Source organism: Scyliorhinus torazame, chromosome 18 (genome assembly GCF_047496885.1).
Source record: "Scyliorhinus torazame isolate Kashiwa2021f chromosome 18, sScyTor2.1, whole genome shotgun sequence".
Lineage (NCBI taxonomy): Eukaryota > Metazoa > Chordata > Chondrichthyes > Carcharhiniformes > Scyliorhinidae > Scyliorhinus > Scyliorhinus torazame.
The window spans coordinates 168,276,106-168,302,546 of record NC_092724.1 but is presented as its reverse complement, the minus strand read 5'-3'; the positions used below and the strand labels follow the sequence as shown (position 1 = coordinate 168,302,546).

Sequence of the window (26,441 nt, the reverse complement as noted above, 5' to 3'; positions counted from 1 at the left end):
GAGTGATGCTTTTCTAATTGGAGGGCTGTGACCAGTGGTGTTCCACAGGGATCAGTGCTTGGACCTTTGCTCTTTGTAGTATATATAAATGATTTGGAGGAAAACGTAACTGGTCTGATTAGCAAGTTTGCAGACGACACAAAGGTTGGTGGAATTGCGGATAGCGATGAGGACTGTCGGAGGATACAGCAGGATTTAGATTGTCTGGAGACTTGGGCGGAGAGATGGCAGATGGAGTTTAATCCGGACAAATGTGAGGTAATGCATTTTGGAAGGTCTAATGCAGGTAGGGAATATACAGTAAATGGTAGAACCCTCAAGAGTATTGAAAGTCAAAGAGATCTAGGAGTACAGGTCCACAGGTCATTGAAAGGGGCAACACAGGTGGAGAAGGTAGTCAAGAAGGCATACGGCATGCTTGCCTTCATTGGCCGGGGCATTGAGTATAAGAATTGGCAAGTCATGTTGCAGCTGTATAGAACCTTAGTTAGGCCACACTTGGAGTATAGTGTTCAATTCTGGTCGCCACACTACCAGAAGGATGTGGAGGCTTTAGAGAGGGTGCAGAAGAGATTTACCAGAATGTTGCCTGGTATGGAGGGCATTAGCTATGAGGAGCGGTTGAATAAACTCGGTTTGTTCTCACTGGAACGAAGGAGGTTGAGGGGAGACCTGATAGAGGTATACAAAATTATGAGGGGCATAGACAGAGTGGATAGTCAGAGGCTTTTCCCCAGGGTAGAGGGGTCAATTACTAGGGGGCATAGGTTTAAGGTGAGAGGGGCAAGGTTTAGAGTAGATGTACGAGGCAAGTTTTTTACGTAGTGGGTGCCTGGAACTCGCTACCGGAGGAGGTGGTGGAAGCAGGACGATAGGGACATTTAAGGGGCATCTTGACAAATACATGAATAGGATGGGAATAGAAGTATACGGACCCAGGAAGTGTAGAAGATTGTAGTTTAGTCGGGCAGCATGGTCGGCACGGGCTTGGAGGGCCGAAGGGCCTGTTCCTGTGCTGTACATTTCTTTGTTCTTTGTTTGTTTGTGGGGCACCGGTGTTGAGGATGATCGTGGAGGAGGTGTTGTTGCCTATCCTTACTGATTGTGGCCTGTGGGTTAGAAAGTTCAGGATCCAGTCGCAGAGGGAGGAGCCGAGGCCAAGGCCACGGAGTTTGGAGATGAGTTTCGTAGGAATGATGGTGTTGAAGGCTGAGCTGTAGTCGATAAATATGAGTCTGACATAGGTGTCTTTGTTATCTCGGTGTTCCAGGGTAGAGTGCAGGGCCATGGAGATGGCGTCTGCTGTGGACCTGTTGCAGCACTAGGCGAACTGTAGTGGATCAAGGCAATCCAGGAGGCTGGAGTTGATTCGTGCCATGACTAACCTTTCGAAGCACTTCATGATGATGGACTCGACTTTTTTTGGGTACGGGGATGAAGGCCGTCTTCTTGAAGCAGATAGGGACCTCAGATTGTTGTAACGAGAGGTTGAAGATGTCTGCGAATACCCCCGCCAGCTGATCCGCGCAAGACCCGAGTGCTCGTCCGGGTACCCCATCCGGGCCAGTGGCATTCCGAGGGTTGACCTTCGAGAAGATTGCTCTGACGTCTGCAGTGGTGATCTCAGATACAAGTTCATCCGAGGCTTCTGGGTGGAGGGCTCGCTCTCGCTGACCTCTTGCTCAAAGCAGGCATAGAATGCGTTGAGCTCATCAGGGAGGGATACGTTGGAGCTGATGATTTTACATGCCTTCATCTTGTAGCCCGTTATGTCTTGCAGACCTTGCCATAGACGGCGGGGATCAGTGTGGCTGGCCTGGGACTCGAGCTTTGACCGGACTGTCTTTTGGCATCTTTGATGGATTTCTTTAGCTCACATCTGCCTTTCTTGTAGAGGTCAGGGTCGCCTGACTTGAACGCCTCAGACCTAGACTTCAGCAAGCAGTGGATATTTCATGCAGGGTTTCCGGTTGGGAAACACGCGGATTTGCATCTTTGGCACACAGTCTCCGACACACTTACTAATGAAGTCAGTTACTGTAGTGGCGTACTTGTTCAGGCTGGTCGCAGAGTTTTTAAATACTGACCAGTCCACTGACTCCAAGCAGTCCCGTAGGAGATCATCCGATTCCTCAGACCAACAATGCACGACTTTCTTTGACGGATTCTCCCGCTTCAGTTTTTGCTTATAAGCCGGGAGCAGGAGCACAGCCTTGTGGTCAGATTTGCCAAAGTGTGGGCGGGCGATAGAGCGGTAGGCATGTCTGATATTTGTGTCGCAGTGTCCAGGATGTTTGGGCATCTGGTGGAACAGAGACGTGTTGGTGGTAACTTGGTTGTACGCTCTTGAGCTTGGCCTGATTGACGTCCCCAGCTACAATGAACAAGGCCTCGGGATGTTTCGTTTCAAGGCTATTTGTGGTGGTGAATATTTTGTCCAGTGCGATTTTGACGTTCGCAGGGGGTGGGATGTAAGCTGCCGTCAGGATAACGGAGCTGAACTCCCGCGGAAGGTGGTAGGGGCGGCATTTTAGCGTCAGGTATTCTGGGTCCGGGGAGCAGAAACTCGCCAGTGTTGCTACATCTAGGCACCAGGAAGTGTTGATTAGGAGGCAGTCCCCACCTCCCCTTGCCTTGCCTGAGGCCGTCCTACGGTCCATTCGGTGAATTGAGAAGCCCTCTGGTTGTAGGGCACGGTCCGGTGAAGCAGGAGTGAGCCATGTCTCCGTGAAGCAGAGCACACAGCAGTCCCTTAGTTCTATTTGAAAAGTGAGCCTGGCTTGAAGTTCTTCTCGCTTGTTTTCTAGAGATGGGACATTAGCTGGGAGTAAGCTGGGCAGAGGGGCTTTGGGGCCGCGTTGTTTCACTCTCACCTGCAGGGCTGCGCGTTTTCCACGCTTCCTGGAGTGACGGCTTCTTTTCGAGCCTGGGAGACGGTGAGAGTGTGCAGTGTTCAGGGAATAGTTTCACTGGGGCGAAAGGTGAATGGGTTTTGGCTGACCTGACGTTTTCAGCGGGTAGAATGTGGGAGACGGACAGGAAATGCTGGGACCGTTCAGGGGCAGCAAACAGGCTGGTGGTTTCAGCAGCAGGTGAGGTGTGACATGGGTGGAGTCAGGCGATGTTAGAGGAGAAAATAGGCGACATTAGTGCAGGCAGCGATATATGGTCGGATGTTCACCTTGGGGTCAAATATGACACTGAGATTGGTTCAACCACAAGGAGTATCAGGTTGAGAGATGGAGTTGGTAGCGAGTGAATGGAGTTTGTGATGGGGCCTAAATACAATGGGTGATATTTTCCACTGGAAACAGTTTTAGGAGCAACAGCATTCTCACAACTTTGGAGAGGAAAGGAATGTTGGAGACAGGATAATAGTTTGGAATGACAGCGGAGGAAAGGATTGGTTTTCTCAGGAAATGGGTGATGACAACAGATTTGACAGAGAGAAGGACAATACCCTAAAGAGAGAGAACTGTTCACAATATCAGTTGAACGTAGGAGCTGGGAAAGGAAACTGAGTAGTCAGCAGCTTAGTGAACAGAGTGTCGAGTGAAATCACCCATGACCGTTACCATCCAGAAGAACAAGAGCAGCAGATACCTGGGATCCCCACTACCTGGAGGTTCCCCTCTGAGTCACTCCCCACCCTGACTTGGAAATATATCGTCGTTCCTTCACTGTCGCTGGGGCAACATCCTGGAATTCCCTCCCTAACAGCACCATGGGTGTACCTATACCTCAGGGACTGCAGCGGCTTAGGAAGGCAGCTCACCACCACCTTCTGAAGGGCAATAAACTCCGTCCATACCAATGAAACCCATTTTATAGGGGTGACTTTTTTTTAAACTAAGAAATGTGTTGTATTGTGCAGAAGACCAGTACATCCACTTCAACCCTGCCGCTATGTCGAAGGAGGCCAGAGTAATATCCTCTGGGTAAGATTAATCCCTCGAGCACAATGCTGAAACAGTATATCTGCCCATTTCCAGTTGTTGATTGAGGAAGCTGTGAACAAACTGACTGTCATGTTTCCCACATCACAACATTACCACTGTGCCCGAATGTTCTTCATTCCCTATCAACTATTTTAGACTTCCTGAGGTCATGAAAGGCTCTACGGAAATGCAAAGTCTTTCTATCTTTCACTGAGCAGGGATTTTCAAAGTCAAGAATTGTGAATCAGCAGGACTCTGATGTGAATTCTGACGACTCTTTATTCCGCTCACTGGAAGGGCTGGACCTTCCCTCATTTCATTCAACTCAGTACATTGAACAGTGAACAATTGTATTAGTGTCCAGCTGAGAAGCTAAATGCAGCTCTTCTACCGTAAGTCGTGGCTTTACCCCTAACCTACACGCATACATAAACATCTGCAAACCCGCAGACATAAACATCTGCAAACCCGCATACATAAACATCTGCAAACCCGCAGACATTGCTTTTGTTTTGTATTTCTCTTCATCCTCCCAGAGAGCTCAGATCACATTGAGCCAGAGCTACCTCCACTCGCACTATCCTGAAATAATCCACATTGCTGCACTGTCAGAGGGTCAGTACTGAGGGAGTGCTGCACTGTCAGAGGGTCAGTACTGAGGGAGTGCTGCACTGTCAGAGGGTCAGTACTGAGGGAGCGCTGCACTGTCAGAGGGTCAGTACTGAGGGAGTGCTGCACTGTCAGAGGGTCAGTACTGAGGGAGTGCCACACTGTCAGAGGGTCAGTACTGAGGGAGTGCTGCACTGTCAGAGGGTCAGTACTGAGGGGGTGTTGCACTGTCAGAGGGTCAGTACTGAGGGAGTGCCGCACTGTCAGAGGGTCAGTACTGAGGGAGCGCTGCACTGTCAGAGGGTCAGTACTGAGAGAGTGCCACACTGTCAGAGGGTCAGTACTGAGGGAGTGCTGCACTGTCAGAGGGTCAGTACTGAGGGGGTGTTGCACTGTCAGAGGGTTAGTACTGAGGGAGTGCCGCACTGTCAGAGGGTCAGTACTGAGGGAGTGCCGCACTGTCAGAGGGTCAGTACTGAGGGAGCGCTGCACTGTCAGAGGGTCAGTACTGAGAGAGTGCCACACTGTCAGAGGGTCAGTACTGAGGGAGTGCTGCACTGTCAGAGGGTCAGTACTGAGGGGGTGTTGCACTGTCAGAGGGTTAGTACTGAGGGAGTGCCGCACTGTCAGAGGGTCAGTACTGAGGGAGTGCCGCACTGTCAGAGGGTCAGTACTGAGGGAGCGCTGCACTGTCAGAGGGTCAGTACTGAGAGAGTGCCACACTGTCAGAGGGTCAGTACTGAGGGAGTGCTGCACTGTCAGAGGGTCAGTACTGAGGGGGTGTTGCACTGTCAGAGGGTCAGTACTGAGGGAGCGCCGCACTGTCAGAGGGTCAGTACTGAGGGAGTGCTGCACTGTCAGAGGGTCAGTACTGAGGGAGTGCTGCACTGTCAGAGGGTCAGTACTGAGGGAGTGCCGCACTGTCAGAGGGTCAGTACTGAGGGAGTGCTGCACTGTCAGAGGGTCAGTACAGAGGGAGTGCTGCACTGTCAGAGGGTCAGTACTGACGGAGTGCTGCACTGTCAGAGGGTCAGTACTGAGGGAGTGCCGCACTGTCAGAGGGTCAGTACTGAGGGAGTGCCGCACTGTCAGAGGTTCAGTACTGAGGGAGTGCCGCACTGTCAGAGGGTCAGTACTGAGGGAATGCCGCACTGTCAGAGGGTCAGTACTGAGGGAGAGCCGCACTGTCAGAGGGTCAGTACTGAGGGAGTGGGACTTCCGGGTGCGGCGATGACCAGCTGAGTCGCACGTTTCGGCAGCTCCCGGTGGAACGGACTTCTGGGCTCTTAATAAGAGCCCCAACGGCAATTTTAACGGCTAAAAGTACTGTGCGGTGAACCAGAAGGGAATCCCCCCTGGATACGGATGAAAAAAGGAGAGGAAGGTGGCCGGATTGCGGTGGATCCTTTAGAGCAGCGGCAAGGAAGGCAAGCAAAAACAAAGATGGCGTCGGAAGGTGGCAGTTTAATATGGGGCTCTGAACAACACGAGTTTTTGAAACGCTGCGTGGAAGAACTCAAAAAGGAAATGAAGAAGGAGCTGTTGGCCCCGATATTACAGGCGATCGAAGGGCTAAAGGATGAGCAAAAGACCCAGGAACAGGAGCTTCGGGTCGTGAAGGCAAAGGCTGCCGAGAATGAGGACGACATACAGGGCCTGGTGGTGAAGACGGAGATGTACGAGGCACACCATAAAAGATGTGTGGAAAGGCTTGAGGCGCTGGAGAACAACGCGAGGAGGAACAACCTAAGGATTCTTGGTCTTCCTGAAGGTGCGGAGGGAGCGGATGTCGGGGCATATGTGAGCACGATGCTGCACTCGTTAATGGGAGTGGAGGCCCCGGCGGGTCCGCTGGAGGTGGAGGGAGCATACCGAGTGATGGCGCGAGGACCGAGAGCAGGAGAAATTCCTAGAGCCATAGTGGTGAGATTCCTCCGTTTTAAGGATAGAGAGATGGTCCTTAGATGGGCAAAGAAAACTCGGAGCAGTAGGTGGGAGAACGCGGTGATCCGCATATATCAAGACTGGAGTGCGGAGGTGGCGAGAAGGAGGGCGAGCTTTAATCGGGCCAAGGCGGTGCTTCACAAAAAGAAGATAAAATTCGGAATGCTGCAACCGGCAAGACTGTGGGTCACATATCAAGGGAGGCACCACTACTTTGAGACGGCGGATGAGGCGTGGACTTTTATTGTGGAAGAAAAATTGGAATGAGCGGGTTATTAAAAAAAAAAAAGAACGTTTGAAACAAAGTGGCGGGGCGAGTATGGGGGGCGAAGAGGGGGGTAAAAAGGGGGGAAAGAGGAGTTTTATGTTATTAATCCTGCGATGTGGTAACTTTTCTCTCTTCCACAGGAGGTGGTGGGGGGAGGAAAGGAGGTGGAGGAGATGGGGCGCTGGCCATTGGGGGCGGGGCCAAGGGGGAAGCGCGGGCTCGGTTCCCGCGCTATGATAATCATGGCGGGAATAGGGAAGCAGGAAGGAGGGGGCGTCGCACGGTGCGAGCCGAGGTCACGGGGGGAAGCCGAGGTCGGCCAGAGTTTGCTGACTTCTGGGAGCAACATGGGGGGTGTAACTACGCTAGTGGGGGATCTAGCGGGGGGGGGTGGGAGGGGGGAATTATTGGGCTGCTGCTGGGGAGAGGGGGGAGCTGGCATGGGGTGGGATGGGCGGGGGGGCACCGCCTGGGGGGGGACACAGCTGCGTGGGAACCGGGTGAGGAGCTGGAAAAAGGGGATGGCTAATCGACAAGGGGGGGGGTAAAAAGCCCCCCAACCCGGCTGATCACGTGGAACGTGAGAGGACTGAACGGGCCGATAAAGAGGGCACGGGTACTCGCACACCTTAAGAAACTTAAGGCAGACGTGGTTATGTTACAGGAAACGCACTTGAAACTGATAGACCAGGTGAGACTACGCAAAGGTTGGGTGGGGCAGGTGTTCCATTCGGGGCTAGATGCGAAAAACAGGGGGGTGGCTATATTAGTGGGGAAGCGGGTAATGTTTGAGGCAAAGAGTATAGTGGCGGATAGCGGGGGCAGATACTACAAGGGGAGACGGTGGTTTTGGTAAACGTATATGCCCCGAACTGGGATGATGCCAATTTTATGAGGCGTATGCTAGGACGCATCCCGGACCTAGAGGTGGGAAAGTTGGTAATGGGGGGAGATTTCAATACGGTGTTGGAACCAGGGCTGGACAGGTCGAGGTCCAGGACTGGAAGGAGGCCGGCAGCTGCCAAGGTGCTTAAAGATTTTATGGAGCAGATGGGAGGAGTAGACCCGTGGAGATTTAGCAGATCTAGGAGTAAGGAGTTTTCGTTTTTCTCCTATGTCCACAAAGTCTATTCGCGAATAGACTTTTTTGTTTTGGGAAGGGCGTTGATCCCGAAGGTGAGGGGAACGGAGTATACGGCTATAGCCATTTCGGATCACGCTCCACATTGGGTGGACTTGGAGATAGGGGAGGAAACAGAAGGGCGTCCACCCTGGAGAATGGACATGGGACTAATGGCAGATGAGGGGGTGTGTCTAAGGGTGAGGGGGTGCATTGAAAAGTACTTGGAACTCAATGATAATGGGGAGGTCCAGGTGGGAGTGGTCTGGGAGGCGCTGAAGGCAGTGGTCAGAGGGTAGCTGATATCAATAAGGGCACATAAAGGAAAGCAGGAGAGTAGGGAACGGGAGCGGTTGCTGCAAGAACTTCTGAGGGTGGACAGGCAATATGCGGAGGCACCGGAGGAGGGACTGTACAGGGAAAGGCAAAGGCTACACGTAGAATTTGACTTGCTGACAACGGGTACTGCAGAGGCACAGTGGAGGAAGGCACAGGGTGTACAGTACGAATATGGGGAGAAGGCGAGCAGGTTGCTGGCCCACCAATTGAGGAAAAGGGGAGCAGCGAGGGAAATAGGGGGAGTGAGGGATGGAGCGGGGAGCGGAGAGAGTGAATGGAGTGTTCAAGGCATTTTATAAAAAATTATACAAAGCTCAACCCCCGGATGGGAGGGAGAGAATGATGGGCTTTCTGGACCGGCTGGAATTTCCCAAGGTGGAGGAGCAGGAAAGGGTGGGACTGGGAGCACAGATTGAAATAGAGGAAGTAGTGAAAGGAATTAGGAGCATGCAGGCGGGGAAGGCTCCGGAACCGGATGGATTCCCAGTTGAATTTTACAGGAAATATGTGGACTTGCTCGCCCTGCTACTGATGAGGACCTTTAATGAGGCAAAGGAAAGGGGACAGTTGCCCCCGACTATGTCTGAGGCAATGATATCGCTTCTCCTAAGAAGGAAAAGGACCCGCTGCAATGCGGGTCCTATAGACCTATTTCCCTCCTAAATGTAGACGCTAAGATTCTGGCCAAGGTAATGGCAATGAGGATAGAGGATTGTGTCCCGAGGGTGGTCCATGAGGACCAAACTGGGTTTGTGAAGGGGAGACAGCTGAATACGAATATACGGAGGCTGCTAGGGGTAATGATGATGCCCCCACCAGAGGGGGAAGCGGAGATAGTGGTGGCGATGGATGCCGAGAAAGCATTTGATAGAGTGGAGTGGGATTATCTGTGGGAGGTGCTGAGGAGATTTGGTTTTGGAGATGAGTATGTTGGATGGGTGCAGCTGTTCTATAGGGCCCCAGTGGCGAGTGTGGTCACGAATGGACGGGGATCTGCATACTTTCGGCTCCATAGAGGGACAAGGCAGGGATGCCCTCTGTCCCCATTATTGTTTGCACTGGCGATTGAGCCCCTGGCAATAGCATTGAGGGGTTCCAAGAAGTGGAGGGGAGTACTTAGAGGAGGAGAAGAACACCGGGTATCTCTGTATGCGGATGATTTGCTGTTATATGTAGCGGACCCGGCGGAGGGGATGCCAGAGATAATGCGGACACTTCGGGAGTTTGGAGAATTCTCAGGATATAAACTGAACATGGGGAAAAGTGAGTTGTTTGTGGTGCATCCAGGGGAGCAGAGCAGAGAAATAGAGGGCTTTCCGCTGAGGAAGGTAACAAGGGACTTTCGTTACTTGGGGATCCAGATAGCCAAGAATTGGGGTACATTGCATAGGTTAAATTTAACGCGATTGGTGGAACAAATGGAGGAGGACTTCAAGAGATGGGACATGGTATCCCTGTCACTGGCAGGGAGGGTGCAGGCGGTTAAAATGGTAGTCCTCCCGAGATTCCTCTTTGTGTTTCAGTGCCTCCCGGTGGTGATCACGAAGGCTTTTTTCAAAAGGATCGAAAAGAGTATCATGAGTTTTGTGTGGGCCGGGAAGACCCCGAGAGTGAGGAAGGGATTCTTACAGCGTAGTAGGGATAGGGGGGGCTGGCACTACCGAGCCTAAGTGAGTATTATTGGGCCGCTAATATTTCAATGGTGAGTAAGTGGATGGGAGAGGAGGAGGGAGCGGCGTGGAAGAGATTGGAGAGGGCGTCCTGTAGGGGGACTAGCCTACAAGCTATGGTGACGGCCCCATTGCCGTTCTCACCGAAGAAATACACCACAAGTCCGGTGGTGGTGGCGACTTTGAAAATTTGGGGACAGTGGAGACGGCATAGGGGAAAGACGGGAGCCTTGGTGGGGTCCCCGATAAGAAATAACCCTAGGTTTGCCCCGGGGAGAATGGATGGGGGATGTGGAATATGGCAAAGAGCAGGAGTAACGCAACTGAAAGATCTGTTTGTGGATGGGAAGTTCGCAAGTCTGGGAGCGCTGACCGAGAAATATGGGTTGCCCCAAGAGAATGCATTCCGGTATATGCAACTGAGGGCTTTCGCGAGGCAACAGGTGAGGGAATTCCCGCAGCTCCCGACGCATGAGGTGCAGGACAGAGTGATCTCAAAGACATGGGTGGGGGACGGTAAGGTGTCAGATATATATAGGGAAATGAGGGACGAAGGGGAGATTATGGTAGATGAGCTGAAAGGGAAATGGGAAGAAGAGCTGGGGGAGGAGATTGAGGAGGGGCTGTGGGCGGATGCCCTAAGTAGGGTAAACTCATCGTCCTCGTGTGCCAGGCTAAGCCTGATTCAATTTAAGGTGTTACACAGGGCGCATATGACTGGAGCACGGCTCAGTAAATATTTTGGGGTAGAGGATAGGTGTGCGAGATGCTCGAGAAGCCCAGCGAATCACACCCACATGTTCTGGTCATGTCCGGCACTACAGGGGTTCTGGGTGGGGGTGACAAAGGTGCTTTCGAAAGTAGTGGGGGTCCAGGTCGAACCAAGCTGGGGGTTGGCTATATTTGGGGTTGCACAAGAGCCGGGAGTGCAGGAGGCGAGAGAGGCCGATGTTTTGGCCTTTGCGTCCCTAGTAGCCTGGCGCAGGATACTGTTGATGTGGAAGGAAGCCAAGCCCCCGGGGGTGGAGACCTGGATAAATGACATGGCAGGGTTTATAATGCTGGAACGGATTAAGTTCGTCCTAAGGGGATCGGCTCAAGGGTTCACCAGGCAGCGGCAACCATTCGTCGAATACCTCACAGAAAGATAGAGGGAATGGAAAAGAAGAAGGCAGCAGCAGCAGCACAGGGGGGGGGGGGGGGAACCAGAAGGACTCTCAGGGTTGTTAATATATATGTATAATATGTATAGGTCGTTGCTATAAATAATTGTATATTGGACTGTTAAATCATATTTTTGGAGAGTGTTTATCTGAGACAAGGCAGTTGCCATTTAGTTTTAGTTTTCATTTTTGTTATATATTATTTATTCTTTGTTTATAAAACAGGTCATTGTTATTTATACTGTTATATTATTGTGTAAAGGATACACAATGTACTGTGATGGTTGACCAAAAATTTTCAATAAAATATTTTTTTTTAAAAAAAGTGTGCCAATAAGGGTCCAAAATCTAAAGATTATAATCAATTCAGATTACAGTAAATGTGTGCCAATAGGGGTACCAAATCTTTTAAGATTATAATAAATTCAGTTTACAATGAAAAAAAAAAGTACTGAGGGAGTGCTGCACTGTCAGAGGGTTAGTACTGAGGGAGTGCTGCACTGTCAGAGGGTCAGTACTGAGGAAGTGCCGCACTGTCAGAGGGTCAGTACTGAGGAAGTGCTGCACTGTCAGAGGGTCAGTACTGAGGGAGTGCCGCACTGTCAGAGGGTCAGTACTGAGGGAGTGCCGCATTGTCGGAGGGTCAGTACTGAGGGAGTGCTGCACTGTCAGAGGATCAGTACTGAGGGAGTGCCGCACTGTCAGAAGGTCAGTACTGAGGGAGTGCAGCACTATCAGAGAGTCAGTACTGAGGGAGTGCCGCACTGTCAGAGGGTCAGTACTGAGGGAGTGCTGCACTGTCAGAGGGTCAGTACTGTGGGAGCGCTGCACTGCGAGGTCTGGATAGAGTGGACATGGAGAGGATGTTTCCACTTGTCGGAAAAACTGAAAGCAGAGGACACCATCTCAGACTAAAGGGTCGATCCTTTTAAACTGAGATGAGGAGGAATTTTTTCAGCCAGAGGGTGGTGACTCTGTGGAATTCTTTGCCGCAGAAGACTGTGGAGGCCAATTCACTGAGGGAGTGCTGCACTGTCAGAGGGTCAGTGCTGAGGGAGTGCTGCACTGTCAGAGGGGCAGTACGGAGGGAATGCTGCACTGTTAGAGGCTCAGTACTGAGGGAGTGCCGCACTGTCAGAGGGTCCATACTGAGGGAATGCTGCACTGTCAGAGGGATAGTACTGAGGGAGTGCCGCACTGTCAGAGGGTCAGTACTGAAGGAGCGCAGCACTGTCAGAGGGTCAGTACTGAGGGAGTGCCGCACTGTCAGAGGGTCAGTACTGAAGGAGCGCAGCACTGTCAGAGGGTCAGTACTGAGGGAATGCTGCACTGTCAGAGGGTCAGTACTGAGGGAGTGCTGCACTGTCAGAGGGTCAGTACTGAGGGAGTGCCGCACTGTCAGAGGGTCAGTACTGAGGGAGCGCTGCACTGTCAGAGGGTCAGTACTGAGGGAATGCTGCACTGTCAGAGGGTCAGTACTGAGGGAATGCTGCACTGTCAGAGGGTCAGTACTGAGGGAGTGCTGCACTGTCAGAGGGTCAGTACTGAGGGAATGCTGCACTGTCAGAGGGTCAGTACTGAGGGAGTGCCGCACTGTCAGAGGGTCAGTGCTGAGGTAGTGCTGCACTGTCAGAGGGTCAGTACTGAAGGAGTGCTGCACTGTCAGAGGGTCAGTACTGAGTGAGTGCCGCACTGTCAGAGGGTCAGTACTGAGGGAGTGCCGCACTGTCAGAGGGGCAGTACTGGGGGAGTGCTGTTTTGTTATTCAAACTTGGTACCATATAGGCAGATACAATTGAAGCTGTCAACACAGGAATTATCGGGAGATCAGCCACATCCTGACACATACCTGCCGGGCGGATCCGAAGATGCCGTGGTGTGCTTTGGCCGTACAATGTGTGCGGGAGTCATCTGCCGTCGTGGCAAGACTGGTGAGGGGGTGCATAACCAGGTCTCTACCTCCGTCAGTCTCACCTGGCTCAACATCTCCAGCATCCTGTGAACGTGAAGGAACAAATCAAATTACACAATCCCAGTAACTCGATGACCAATCATTTCTGTGCGTGTTCGCCCTGTGCAATCGGTCTGCACAGGACCAGCACAGGATCAGTTTTTGCAGGAGCAGCCTATGTGGGATGGGTCTGTGCGGGATCGGTCTGTGCGGGATCGGTCTGTGCGGGATCGGTCTATACGGGATCGGTCTGTGCAAGATCGGCCTGTACGGAATCGGTCTTTACGTGATCGGTCTTTACGGGATCGGTCTGCGCGGGATCGGTCTGCGCGGGATCGGTCTGCGCGGGATCGGTCTGCGCGGGATCGGTCTGCGCGGGATCGGTCTGCGCGGGATCGGTCTGCGCGGGATCGGTCTGCGCGGGATCGGTCTGCGCGGGATCGGTCTGCGCGGGATCGGTCTGCGCGGGATCGGTCTGCGCGGGATCGGTCTGCGCGGGATCGGTCTGCGCGGGATCGGTCTGCGCGGGATCGGTCTGCGCGGGATCGGTCTGCGCGGGATCGGTCTGCGCGGGATCGGTCTGCGCGGGATCGGTCTGCGCGGGATCGGTCTGCGCGGGATCGGTCTGCGCGGGATCGGTCTGCGCGGGATCGGTCTGCGCGGGATCGGTCTGCGCGGGATCGGTCTGCGCGGGATCGGTCTGCGCGGGATCGGTCTGCGCGGGATCGGTCTGCGCGGGATCGGTCTGCGCGGGATCGGTCTGCGCGGGATCGGTCTGCACGGGATCGGTCTGCACGGGATCGGTCTGCGCGGGATCGGTCTGTGCGGGATCGGTCTGTGCGGGATCGGTCTGTGCGGGAGTGGAAATATGCCTGCTGCCCAGCTTGATGTTTCCTATGGTTTTGCCATCAAACCGTGGGGTGCTATTAATTTAATAATCTTTCCAATAATATTTATTATCACAAGTAGGCTTACATTAACACTGCAATGAAGTTACTGTGAAAAGCCCCTAGTCGCCACATTCCGGCGCCTGTTCGGGTACACAGAGGGAGAATTCAGAATGTCCAATTCACCAACAGCACGTCTTTCGGGACTTGTGGGAGGAAACCGGAGCACCCGGAGGAAACCCACGCAGACGAGTGCAAACCCAGGGTGAACGTGCAGGCAGACAGTGACCCAAGCTGGGAATCGAACCCGGATCCCTGGCGCTTGAAGCAACAGTGCTAACCACTGTGCTACCGTGCCGCGCACAATGAACAAAATCTGTGGCTTGGCCAATAACGGAATAACATCAAAAGGCTCGTCTGGGATTTGAACCCTGGACCTCTCACAAATTCGCAGAGCACGACCCCCGAAGCAAGAATCTTACCCCTAGACCAACTAGCCGGTGAATATTAATGCACAAACTTTCATCAGATGGTTCAGAAAACGTGGACTATCTAATTTGTCGAGGAAGATGATTTGTTGTGGAGGGAGAAACCGGAAGCACCGTGTCTGATCCGGAGTGAGCTCCTTACGGGGGTGCTGCAGCTAAAACCACTCACTATTAACTTGATCAACTCTGTCAGATAAATGTGATGGTTTTAGAATATTTTGATTATGGTTAACAGTATCCTTGCAGACTTAATCCATTCTATAAAACATGTCACGTTGATTTAATTTGAATTACTGTTGTAATTTTTTTTCAAATTCCAAAATGGTGACCCCCAACACCGCCGGTTTCACTGTTTATGCTCCGCATATACGTCACACCATTGTTGGAAGGGTTCTTTGTGTTGAAAAGCTGACTAATATGCTGTGATTTATGGTAGATCAGCATGGTATCACGGACATTAGTCCCACTGTAACCGGCCTGCCATTAAATAATTGTCAGTGAGGAGCCAGCATCTCGAGGCATTTCCCAGCATCCCTTACCTTTCATCTCCTATCTGCTGGCCATCGAGCCAATCTGCCTTCCCCTGTGTTGTCCACTCACAGCCACTGCTTTCTTCTTTCAGACTGAACGGCAACTTCACTCCTTCACCAACAAACATTTTCATGATATCATCTGCAGGAAGTGAAGACGGTCAATATTGGGACACAAGAAGGTCAATATGGAGACACAATCTTTACTATGTTGAGACGATTGGTGCAAATTTAATCAAAACACTTTACAGCACAGGTGAAGGCCATTCAGCCCATAATCCCTGCACCTCTCTCTGAAAGAGATATTCCTCCTAATCTCATTAATCTGTCTCTCAGCATCATCTAGAATCAGATGTATAGTCCTCTTTGCTCGCTGTAACACTGTCTCTCTGTTACAGAGTGTTACAGAGAATTAAAGAGAATATTCCCCTTCAGTCCTGGTAAGAGTATCTCTATGTACAGCACAGATTAATGAGAATATTCCCCCTTTTAGAGATTTGAGAGTATTGATTATATCAATGGAGTTAAACTACACCAAGTTGTACAGAATTGGGAGGTTTATATCCTCTGACATCACCAGGGAATTAAACTTTACCTTTACCAACATGGCGGTTGATTGTGATAGTGGAGGCGGTGTGTAACAAAGGGTTCCAGTCAACATTGTTCCTGGTGAGTTCACTGGCAAAGTCCAGAGAGTTTCTGTTTCTAAACGATTCCCAGACAAGGACTACATGCCCCAGTGAACATATAAAGCACAGGCAGAAGACTGAATAATCATTTACCATTGGGCCGTCTGTCCCTCACTGTCGAAGGGGTCAGAAAGCTGGTGAGGATATTCCTGTTGACGTGACCAGGAAGTCACAGAGAGACCGTTCTTGCAGTTTGAGTGATTTTGTTCCACAGGAGAGTTCCGTCAATATGATATTAAGCGGGGCTGCCAAAGTCCTTCAAGCTGAAACCAGCTTGTATCCCAGATTTATCCTGGGGAGGAGCTGCAATCTGGATATGATTATCCTCGCTCCGCGGAGGCATTGCTCAGAATCGCTCCACTTCCTGTAACATTGATGTCATTCCTGATGTCATTTCAAGTGAAGGATGAAAATTCCTAATGAAAGACACGTGTCCATCAAAAACAGCGGAATAAAGAAACATTCCCAACCACAGCTACGCTGCAACTCAGATCGGCTTCCTGTGGAGTATCCAAGTGTTACAGTGAGGGGTATATCAGTGTTACAGTGAGGGGTGTGGGGTATATCAGTGTTACAGTGAGGGGTGTGGGGTATATCAGTGTTACAGTGAGGGGTGTGGGGTATATCAGTGTTACAGTGAGGGGTGTGGGTATATCAGAGTGTTACAGTGAGGGGTGTGGGGTATATCAGTGTTACAGTGAGGGGTGTGGGGTATATCAGAGTGTTACAGTGAGGGGTGTGGGGTATATCAGCGTTACAGTGAGGGGTGTGGGGTATATCAGTGTTACAGTGAGGGGTGTGGGGTATATCAGTGTTACAGTGAGGGGTGTGGGGTATATCAGTGTTACAGTGAGGGGTGTGGGGTATATCAGAGTGTTACAGTGAGGGGTGTGGGGTATATCGGAGTGTTACAGTGAGGGGTGTGGGTTATATCAGTGTTACAGTGAGGGGTGTCGGGTATATCAGAGTGTTACAGTGAGGGGTGTGGGTATATCAGAGTGTTACAGTGAGGGGTGTGGGGTATATCAGTGTTACAGTGAGGGGTGTGGGTATATCAGAGTGTTACAGTGAGGGGTGTGGGGTATATCAGTGTTACAGTGAGGGGTGTGGGGTATATCAGAGTGTTACAGTGAGGGGTGTGGGGTATCTCAGCGTTACAGTGAGGGGTGTGGGGTATATCAGTGTTACAGTGAGGGGTGTGGGGTATATCAGTGTTACAGTGAGGGGTGTGGGGTATATCAGTGTTACAGTGAGGGGTGTGGGGTATATCAGTGTTACAGTGAGGGGTGTGGGGTATATCAGAGTGTTACAGTGAGGGGTGTGGGGTATATCGGAGTGTTACAGTGAGGGGTGTGGGGTATATCAGAGTGTTACAGTGAGGGGTGTGGGGTATATCAGAGTGTTACAGTGAGGGGTGTGGGGTATATCAGAGTTACGGTGAGGGGTGTGGGGTATATCTGTTACAGTGAGGGGTGTGGGGTATATCTGTTACAGTGAGGGGTGTGGGGTATATCAGTGTTACAGTGAGGGGTGTGGGGTATATCAGAGTGTTACAGTGAGGGGTGTGGGGTATATCAGTGTTACAGTGAGGGGTGTGGGGTATATCAGTGTTACAGTGAGGGGTGTGGGGTATATCAGAGTGTTACAGTGCGGGGTGTGGGGTATATCAGAGTGTTACAGTGAGGGGTGTGGGGTATATCAGAGTGTTACAGTGAGGGGTGTGGGGTATATCAGAGTGTTACAGTGCGGGGTGTGGGGTATATCAGAGTGTAACAGTGAGGGGTGTGGGGTATATCAGTGTTACAGTGAGGGGTGTGGTGTATATCAGTGTTACAGTGAGGGGTGTGGGGTATATCAGAGTGTTACAGTGAGGGGTGTGGGGTATATCACTGTTACAGTGAGGGGTGTGGGGTATATCAGAGTGTTACAGTGAGGGGTGTGGGGTATATCAGTGTTACAGTGAGGGGTGTGGGGTATATCAGAGTGTTACAGTGAGGGGTGAGGGGTATATCAGAGTTACGGTGAGGGGTGTGGGGTATATCTGTTACAGTGAGGGGTGTGGGGTATATCAGTGTTACAGTGAGGGGTGTGGGGTATATCAGAGTGTTACAGTGAGGGGTGTGGGGTATATCAGTGTTACAGTGAGGGGTGTGGGGTATATCAGTGTTACAGTGAGGGGTGTGGGGTATATCAGAGTGTTACAGTGAGGGGTGTGGGGTATATCAGAGTGTAACAGTGAGGGGTGTGGGGTATATCAGTGTTACAGTGAGGGGTGTGGGGTATATCAGTGTTACAGTGAGGGGTGTGGGTATATCAGTGTTACAGTGAGGGGTGTGGGGTATATCAGAGTGTTACAGTGAGGGGTGTGGGGTATATCAGCGTTACAGTGAGGGGTGTGGGGTATATCAGTGTTACAGTGAGGGGTGTGGGGTATATCAGTGTTACAGTGAGGGGTGTGGGGTATATCAGTGTTACAGTGAGGGGTGTGGGGTATATCAGAGTGTTACAGTGAGGGGTGTGGGGTATATCGGAGTGTTACAGTGAGGGGTGTGGGTTATATCAGTGTTACAGTGAGGGGTGTGGGGTATATCAGAGTGTTACAGTGAGGGGTGTGGGTATATCAGAGTGTTACAGTGAGGGGTGTGGGGTATATCAGTGTTACAGTGAGGGGTGTGGGTATATCAGAGTGTTACAGTGAGGGGTGTGGGGTATATCAGTGTTACAGTGAGGGGTGTGGGGTATATCAGAGTGTTACAGTGAGGGGTGTGGGGTATCTCAGCGTTACAGTGAGGGGTGTGGGGTATATCAGTGTTACAGTGAGGGGTGTGGGGTATATCAGTGTTACAGTGAGGGGTGTGGGGTATATCAGTGTTACAGTGAGGGGTGTGGGGTATATCAGTGTTACAGTGAGGGGTGTGGGGTATATCAGAGTGTTACAGTGAGGGGTGTGGGGTATATCGGAGTGTTACAGTGAGGGGTGTGGGGTATATCAGAGTGTTACAGTGAGGGGTGTGGGGTATATCAGAGTGTTACAGTGAGGGGTGTGGGGTATATCAGAGTTACGGTGAGGGGTGTGGGGTATATCTGTTACAGTGAGGGGTGTGGGGTATATCTGTTACAGTGAGGGGTGTGGGGTATATCAGTGTTACAGTGAGGGGTGTGGGGTATATCAGAGTGTTACAGTGAGGGGTGTGGGGTATATCAGTGTTACAGTGAGGGGTGTGGGGTATATCAGTGTTACAGTGAGGGGTGTGGGGTATATCAGAGTGTTACAGTGCGGGGTGTGGGGTATATCAGAGTGTTACAGTGAGGGGTGTGGGGTATATCAGAGTGTTACAGTGAGGGGTGTGGGGTATATCAGAGTGTTACAGTGCGGGGTGTGGGGTATATCAGAGTGTAACAGTGAGGGGTGTGGGGTATATCAGTGTTACAGTGAGGGGTGTGGTGTATATCAGTGTTACAGTGAGGGGTGTGGGGTATATCAGAGTGTTACAGTGAGGGGTGTGGGGTATATCACTGTTACAGTGAGGGGTGTGGGGTATATCAGAGTGTTACAGTGAGGGGTGTGGGGTATATCAGTGTTACAGTGAGGGGTGTGGGGTATATCAGAGTGTTACAGTGAGGGGTGAGGGGTATATCAGAGTTACGGTGAGGGGTGTGGGGTATATCTGTTACAGTGAGGGGTGTGGGGTATATCAGTGTTACAGTGAGGGGTGTGGGGTATATCAGAGTGTTACAGTGAGGGGTGTGGGGTATATCAGTGTTACAGTGAGGGGTGTGGGGTATATCAGTGTTACAGTGAGGGGTGTGGGGTATATCAGAGTGTTACAGTGAGGGGTGTGGGGTATATCAGAGTGTAACAGTGAGGGGTGTGGGGTATATCAGTGTTACAGTGAGGGGTGTGGGGTATATCAGTGTTACAGTGAGGGGTGTGGGTATATCAGTGTTACAGTGAGGGGTGTGGGGTATATCAGAGTGTTACAGTGAGGGGTCTATCAGAGTGTTACAGTGAGGGGTGTGGGGTATATCAGAGTGTTACAGTGAGGGGTGTGGGGTATATCAGAGTGTTACAGTGAGGGGTGTGGGGTATATCAATGTGTTACAGTGAGGGGTGTGGGGTATATCAGTGTTACAGTGAGGGGTGTGGGGTATATCAGAGTGTTACAGTGAGGGGTGTGGGTATATCAGTGTTACAGTGAGGGGTGTGTGGTATATCAGAGAGTTACAGTGAGGGGTGTGGGGTATATCAGAGTGTTACAGTGAGGGGTGTGGGGTATATCAGAGTGTTACCGTGAGGGGTGTGGGGTATATCAGAGAGTTACAGTGAGGGGTGTGGGGTATATCAGAGTGTTACAGTGAGGGGTGTGGGGTATATCAGAGTGTTACAGTGAGGGGTGTGGGGTATATCAGAGTGTTACAGTGAGGGGTGTGGGTATATCAGTGTTACAGTGAGGGGTGTGGGGTATATCAGAGTGTTACAGTGAGGGGTGTGGGTATATCAGTGTTACAGTGAGGGGTGTGGGTATATCAGAGTGTTACAGTGAGGGGTGTGGGGTATATCAGTGTGACAGTGAGGGGTGTGGGATATATCAGTGTTACAGTGAGGGGTGTGGGTATATCAGAGTGTTACAGTGAGGGGTGTGGGGTATATCAGTGTTACAGTGAGGGGTGTGAGGTATATCAGAGTGTTACAGTGAGGGGTGTGGGGTATATCAGAGTGTTACAGTGAGGGGTGTGGGGTATATCAGAGTGTTACAGTGAGGGGTGTGGGGTATATCAGTGTTACAGTGAGGGGTGTGGGGTATATCAGTGTTACAGTGAGGGGTGTGGGGTATATCAGAGTGTTACAGTGAGGGGTGTGGGGTATATCAGTGTTACAGTGAGGGGTGTGGGGTATATCAGTGTTACAGTGAGGGGTGTGGGGTATATCAGAGTGTTACAGTGAGGGGTGTGGGTATATCAGTGTTACAGTGCGGGGTGTGGGGTATATCAGAGAGTTACAGTGAGGGGTGTGGGGTATATCAGAGTGTTACAGTGAGGGGTGTGGGGTATATCAGAGTGTTACAGTGAGGGGTGTGGGGTATATCAGTGTTACAGTGAGGGGTGTGGGGTATATCAGAGTGTTACAGTGAGGGGTGTGGGGTATATCAGAGTGTTACAGTGAGGGGTGTGGGGTATATCAGTGTTACAGTGAGGGGTGTGGGGTATATCAGTGTTACAGTGAGGTGTGTGGGGTTTATCAGAGTGTTACAGTGAGGGGTGTGGGGTATATCAGTGTTACAGTGAGGGGTGTGGGGTAAATCAGAGTGTTACAGTGAGGGGTGTGGGGTATATCAGTGGTACAGTGAGGGGTGTGGGGTATATCAGTGTTACAGTGAGGGGTGTGAGGTATATCAGAGTGTAACAGTGAGGGGTGTGGGGTATATCAGAGTGTTACAGTGAGGGGTGTGGGGTATATCAGAGTGTTACAGTGAGGGGTGTGGGGTATATCAGAGTGTTACAGTGAGGGGTGTGGGTATATCAGAGTGTTACAGTGAGGGGTGTGGGGTATATCACTGTGTTACAGTGAGGGGTGTGGGGTACATCAGAGTGTTACAGTGAGGGGTGTGGGGTATATCAGTGTTACAGTGCGGGGTGTGGGGTATATCAGTGTTACAGTGAGGGGTGTGGGGTATATCACTGTATTACAGTAAGGAGTGTGGGGTATATCAGAGTGTTACAGTGAGGGGTGTGGGGTATATCAGAGTGTTACAGTCAGGGGTATATATCAGTGTATTACAGTGAGGGGTGTGGGGTATATCAGTGTTACAGTGAGGGTGTGGGGTATATCAGAGTGTAACAGTGAGGGGTGTGGGGTATATCAGTGTATTACAGTGCGGGGCGTGGGGTATATCACTGTGTTACAGTGAGGGGTGTGGGGTATATCGGAGTGTTACAGTGAGGGGTGTGGGGTATATCAGAGTGTTACAGTGAGGGGTGTGGGGTATATCAGAGTGTTACAGTGAGGGGTGTGGGGTATATCAGAGTGTTACAGTGAGGGGTGTGGGGTATATCAGTGTTACAGTGAGGGGTGTGGGGTATATCACTGTGTTACAGTGAGGGGTGTGGGGTACATCAGAGTGTTACAGTGAGGATTGTGGGGTATATCAGAGTGTTACAGTGAGGGGTGTGGGGTAAATCACTGTGTTACAGTGAGGGGTGTGGGATATATCAGAGTGTTACAGGGAGGAGTGTGGGGTATATCAGAGTGGTACAGGGATGGGTGTGGGGTATATCAGTGTTACAGTGAGGGGTGTGGGGTAGATCAGTGTGTTACAGTGAAGGGTGTGGGGTATATCAGATTGTTACAGGGAGGGGTGTGGGGTATCACAGTGTCATAGTGAGGGGTGTGGGGTATATCAGAGTGTTACAGTGAGGGGTGTGGGATATATCAGAATGTTACAGTGAGGGGTGTGGGGTATATCAGTGTTACAGTGAGGAGTGTGGGATATATCAGAGTGTTACAGTGAGGGGTGTGGGGCATATCAGAGTGTTACAGTGAGGGGTGTGGGGTATATCAGAGTGTTACAGTGAGGCGTGTGGGGTATATCAGTGTGTTACAGTGACGGGTGTGGGGTATATCAGAGTGTTACAGTGAGGGGTGTGGTGTATATCAAAGTGTTACAGTGAGGGGTGTGGGGTATATCAGAGTGTTACAGTGAGAGCTGTGGAGTATATCAGAGTGTTACAGTGAGGGGTGTGGTGTATATCAGAGTGTTACAGTGAGGGGTGTGGGATATATCAGAGTGTTACAGTGAGGGGTGTGGGGTACATCAGAGTTACAGTGAGTGGTGTGGGGTATATCAGAGTGTTACAGCGAGGGGTGTGGGGTATATCAGTGTTACAGTGAGTGGTGTGGGGTATATCAGAGTGTAACAGTGAGGGGTGTGGGGTATATCAGTGTTACAGTGCAGGGTGTGGGATATATCAGAGTGTTACAGTGAGGGGTGTAGGGTGTATCAGAGTGTTACAGTGAGGGGTGTGGGGTATATCAGTGTTACAGTGAGTGGTGTGGGGTATATCAGAGTGTTACAGTGAGAGCTGTGGAGTATATCAGAGTGTTACAGTGAGGGGTGTGGGCTATATCAGAGTGTTACAGTGAGGGGTGTGGGGTATATCAGAGTGTTACAGTGAGGGCTGGGGGGTATATCAGTGTTACAGTGAGGGGTGTGGGCTATATCAGTGTTACAGTGCGGGGTGTGGGATATATCAGAGTGTTACAGTGAGGGGTGTAGGGTGTATCAGAGTGTTACAGTGAGGGGTGTGGGCTATATCAGTGTTACAGTGTGGGGTGTGGGATATATCAGAGTGTTACAGTGAGGGGTGTGGGGTATATCAGAGTGTTACAGTGAGGGGTGTAGGGTGTATCAGAGTGTTACAGTGAGGGGTGTGGGGTATATCAGAGTGTTACAGTGAGGGGTGTAGGGTGTATCAGAGTGTTACAGTGAGGGGTGTAGGGTGTATCAGAGTGTTACAGTGAGGGGTGTGGGGTATATCAGAGTGTTACAGTGAGGGGTGTGGGGTATATCAGTGTTACAGTGAGAGCTGTGGAGTATATCAGTGTTACAGTGAGGGGTGTGGGGTATATCAGTGTTACAGTGAGGGGTGTGGGGTATATCAGAGTGTTACAGTGAGGGGTGTGGGGTATTTCAGAGTGTTACAGTGAAGGGTGTGGGGTATATCAGTGTTACAGTGAGGGGTGTGGGGTATATCAGTGTTACAGTGAGGGGTGTGGGGTATTTCAGAGTGTTACAGTGAGGGGTGTGGGGTATATCAGTGTCACAGTGAGGGCTGGGGGAGGAATCCGTCTTACAGTGTGGGGTGTATCAATGTTGCAGTGAGGGTTGTGGGGTTGACTATTGTTGAGTATTGACTTATTCACTGTTTTAGGTGCTAATTGAATGCATGTAGCAGAGAGGTAAAAATTATTAAAAGTACCTTGGCTGTCGGAATCCAGACATTGTTCCAGTCAATGTTTCACATGATGAATTCCAGTATATTCAGCAATGAGAATGTATCAGCTAATCAGTTACAGCAAGGTCTCTGGGCCGAGCTGTGGTGTGAGAAACATATGAAAATCGCTTATTGTCACAAGTAGGCTTCAAATGAAGTTAATGTGAAAAGCCCCTATATCTACTAATTTTCCAAAGACCGCGCACGCAGATGCTGAGCCAGTCTAGATGGACACTGTCACAATATACACCAGTATATCATGGGGCAGACACACACACTGATGGACACACAGTGGGACCAATCAACACACACAACACCGCAGCCAATCACCAGTTAGAGCACACTCACTATAAAGACAGGGGGCATCAGAGTTCCCGCTCATTTGGGTTGCAGCCTCCTACAAGGACAGAGCTTACAGCTTACAGCACAGGTCCTCACCATGTGCTGAGTGCATAGACTGGTTCGGACAGGCATAGGTCTTTAGTTTAATCGAACATCGTGTTAACCCACAGTGAAAGTATGTTCAACACTTTCTAACTTAATAAAATAGTGTTGTACTATTTTAAGTGTTGGTGGCCTGTATGTGTTCCACGGATCCAGAGCACCCAACACATCATGGTACCAGGAGTTGAGGGATGTTAGAATTTCTTAGACCTACCTGCAAGTGATCTGCCTTCCACCAGCATACAGCCATCCTGCAACATGGACAGCGTCCGCCCGCCGTCGCCGCTCCTCATCACCGATAACCTGGGGGCCAACTGGAAGATATTCAAACAACGCTTCCAGCTCTACCTTGAAGCCACAGACCGGGAAGATGCCTCGGACACCAAGAAGATCGGTCTCTTCCTATCCGCGGCCGGGAAACTTGCGATCCACATTTTCAATTCTCTCACCTTTGCTGATGATGAAGATAATTCAAAATTCAAGACGGTCCTCCTCAAGTCTGACACTGACTGCAACATCGAGGTGAATGAAAGTTTCGAGCGCTATGTACTCCAACAGCGTTTGCAGGGTAAGGATGAACCTTTCCAGTCCTTTCTCACCCACCTCTGCATCCTTGCGCAGTCCTGTAATTACGGGCCCACCTCCGACTCCATGATACGCGACCAGATCGTTTTCGGTGTTCAGTCGGACTCCCTACGACAGCAGCTCCTCAAGGTAAAGCAGCTCACCCTAGCGACCGCCATCGAGACCTGCGTGCTACACGAACACGCCATTAGTCGGTATTCCCACATCCAAGCGGCTGAAATGCCGCGGCAAGGTCCCCACGAGGCAGAACGGGTCCAAGCAATCGAGCAACTCCAGGGCCTCAGCCTGGATGATGGCGGCCATTTCGCGCGTTTTTCGTGGACTCCCGCGCTTGTGCGCACCGAACGAGGGGACGGCGACATTGACGAACGTACTGCGCAGGCGCGCACCACATACGGCCGCAACGCGCATGCGCGGTGGCACAGTGAACGTACTGACGCTACAATGTGCGGCAACTGTGGCTCCGCCCACTTAAAGCGGCAATGCCCTGCCAAATCCCGACAATGCCCGAGATGTGGCAAACTTGGACACTATGCTGCTTTCTGCAGATCCATGCAGATCGGCCAGCCAATTCGTATCGCTCCGGCCAGCCTCGCAGGAATGTCCGGGCCATTCAACCCACGGTCACCGAGTCCGATGCGGACCGAGTACTCGATATTGACACCGAGGACCCGAAGGCACCTTTTCGAATCGGTATCGTTACAAAAAACAGGGTGTCCCCGAAGCAAAGAATCCAGCCTCTATCGGTATACAGCATCGATCCAGACGGTGAGTTATGTGCCACCCTTACGGTCAACCGGTCCCAAATACAAATACGCCTGGACACTGGTGCCTCCGCCAATCTCATTGCGCGGTCTGACCACCAAAGACTTTGTGTCAAACCAGCCATCCTCCCATCAGCCTGCCAGCTATTAGATTATAATGGCAATGCCATTGCTGCCAGCGGCTCGTGGCAGATCGAAGTGACGCACAAGTCACGCAAAACCATCCTTCCCTTTGAAATTGTGGGCTCCTCGAAAGCCTCCCTGCATGGCGCGCAGGCATGCAAGCTGTTGAAGCTAGTTCAGAGAGTTCACTCTCTTTCTCCTGCTGACGCATCTGCCTTTCAGGACATCGACTTCAGGGCACAGCTCGACGCCATTATCAACCAGCACCACGAAGTCTTCGAGGGCATGGGCACGCTCTCGTACACCTACAAGATTTTATTAAAACCGAATGCCACGCCTGTGGTGCACGCACCTCGCAGGGTCCCAGCACCCCTTAAGGACCGCCTCAAGCAGCAGCTGCAGGACCTCCAGAACCAAGGAGTGATTTCCAAAGTCACGGAACCGACCGACTGGGTCAGTTCCATGGTGTGTGTAAAAAAGCCTTCCGGCGAATTGAGAATTTGCATTGATCCCAAGGGTCTAAATCGCAATATCATGAGACAGCATTATCCAATTCCCAAGCGCGAAGAGCTCACATGTGAGATGGCTCGCGCCAAGCTCTTCACCAAACTCGAAGCCTCAAAAGGATTCTGGCAAATCCAGCTCGATAAATCCAGCAGGAAACTTTGCACATTTAATACCCCCTTTGGCAGATATTGTTACAACAGGATGCCGTTCGGGATCATCTCTGCATCAGAAGTGTTCCATAGGATTATGGAACAAATGATGGAAGGCATTGAAGGTGTTCGTGTCTATGTCGATGACATAATCATTTGGTCCACCACCCTGCAGGAGCATGTTAGTCGCCTCCAGCGCGTATTCAGACGTAGCTGCCATCACAGCTGTGAAAACACCAGAGGACAAGAAGGCGGTCCTCCGATTTCTGGGCATGGTCAAT

General features: G+C 51.1%; 2 protein-coding genes across 2 annotated transcripts in view; both read right to left on the bottom strand.

The window, feature by feature from the left end:
- Positions 1-15,805, bottom strand: part of ankfn1a (ankyrin repeat and fibronectin type III domain containing 1a) — a 347,506-nt gene extending 331,701 nt beyond the window's left edge. The window contains exons 1-3 of the mRNA XM_072483882.1: positions 15,690-15,805; positions 14,917-15,049; positions 12,901-13,047 (exon numbers count right to left, since the gene is read on the bottom strand). Coding sequence (XP_072339983.1) covers positions 12,901-13,047; positions 14,917-15,041 — 272 coding nt within the window. The 5' untranslated portion in view covers positions 15,042-15,049; positions 15,690-15,805. The remainder of the gene's footprint in view (positions 1-12,900; positions 13,048-14,916; positions 15,050-15,689) is intronic.
- A 102-nt stretch (positions 15,806-15,907) lies between these two features.
- The window catches only part of pctp (phosphatidylcholine transfer protein), a 94,492-nt gene continuing 83,958 nt past the window's right edge, over positions 15,908-26,441 (bottom strand). Inside the window, exons 6-7 of the transcript XR_011936288.1 lie at positions 23,574-23,688; positions 15,908-16,012 (exon numbers count right to left, since the gene is read on the bottom strand). The gene's annotated coding sequence lies outside the window, so the exon portion shown is untranslated. The remainder of the gene's footprint in view (positions 16,013-23,573; positions 23,689-26,441) is intronic.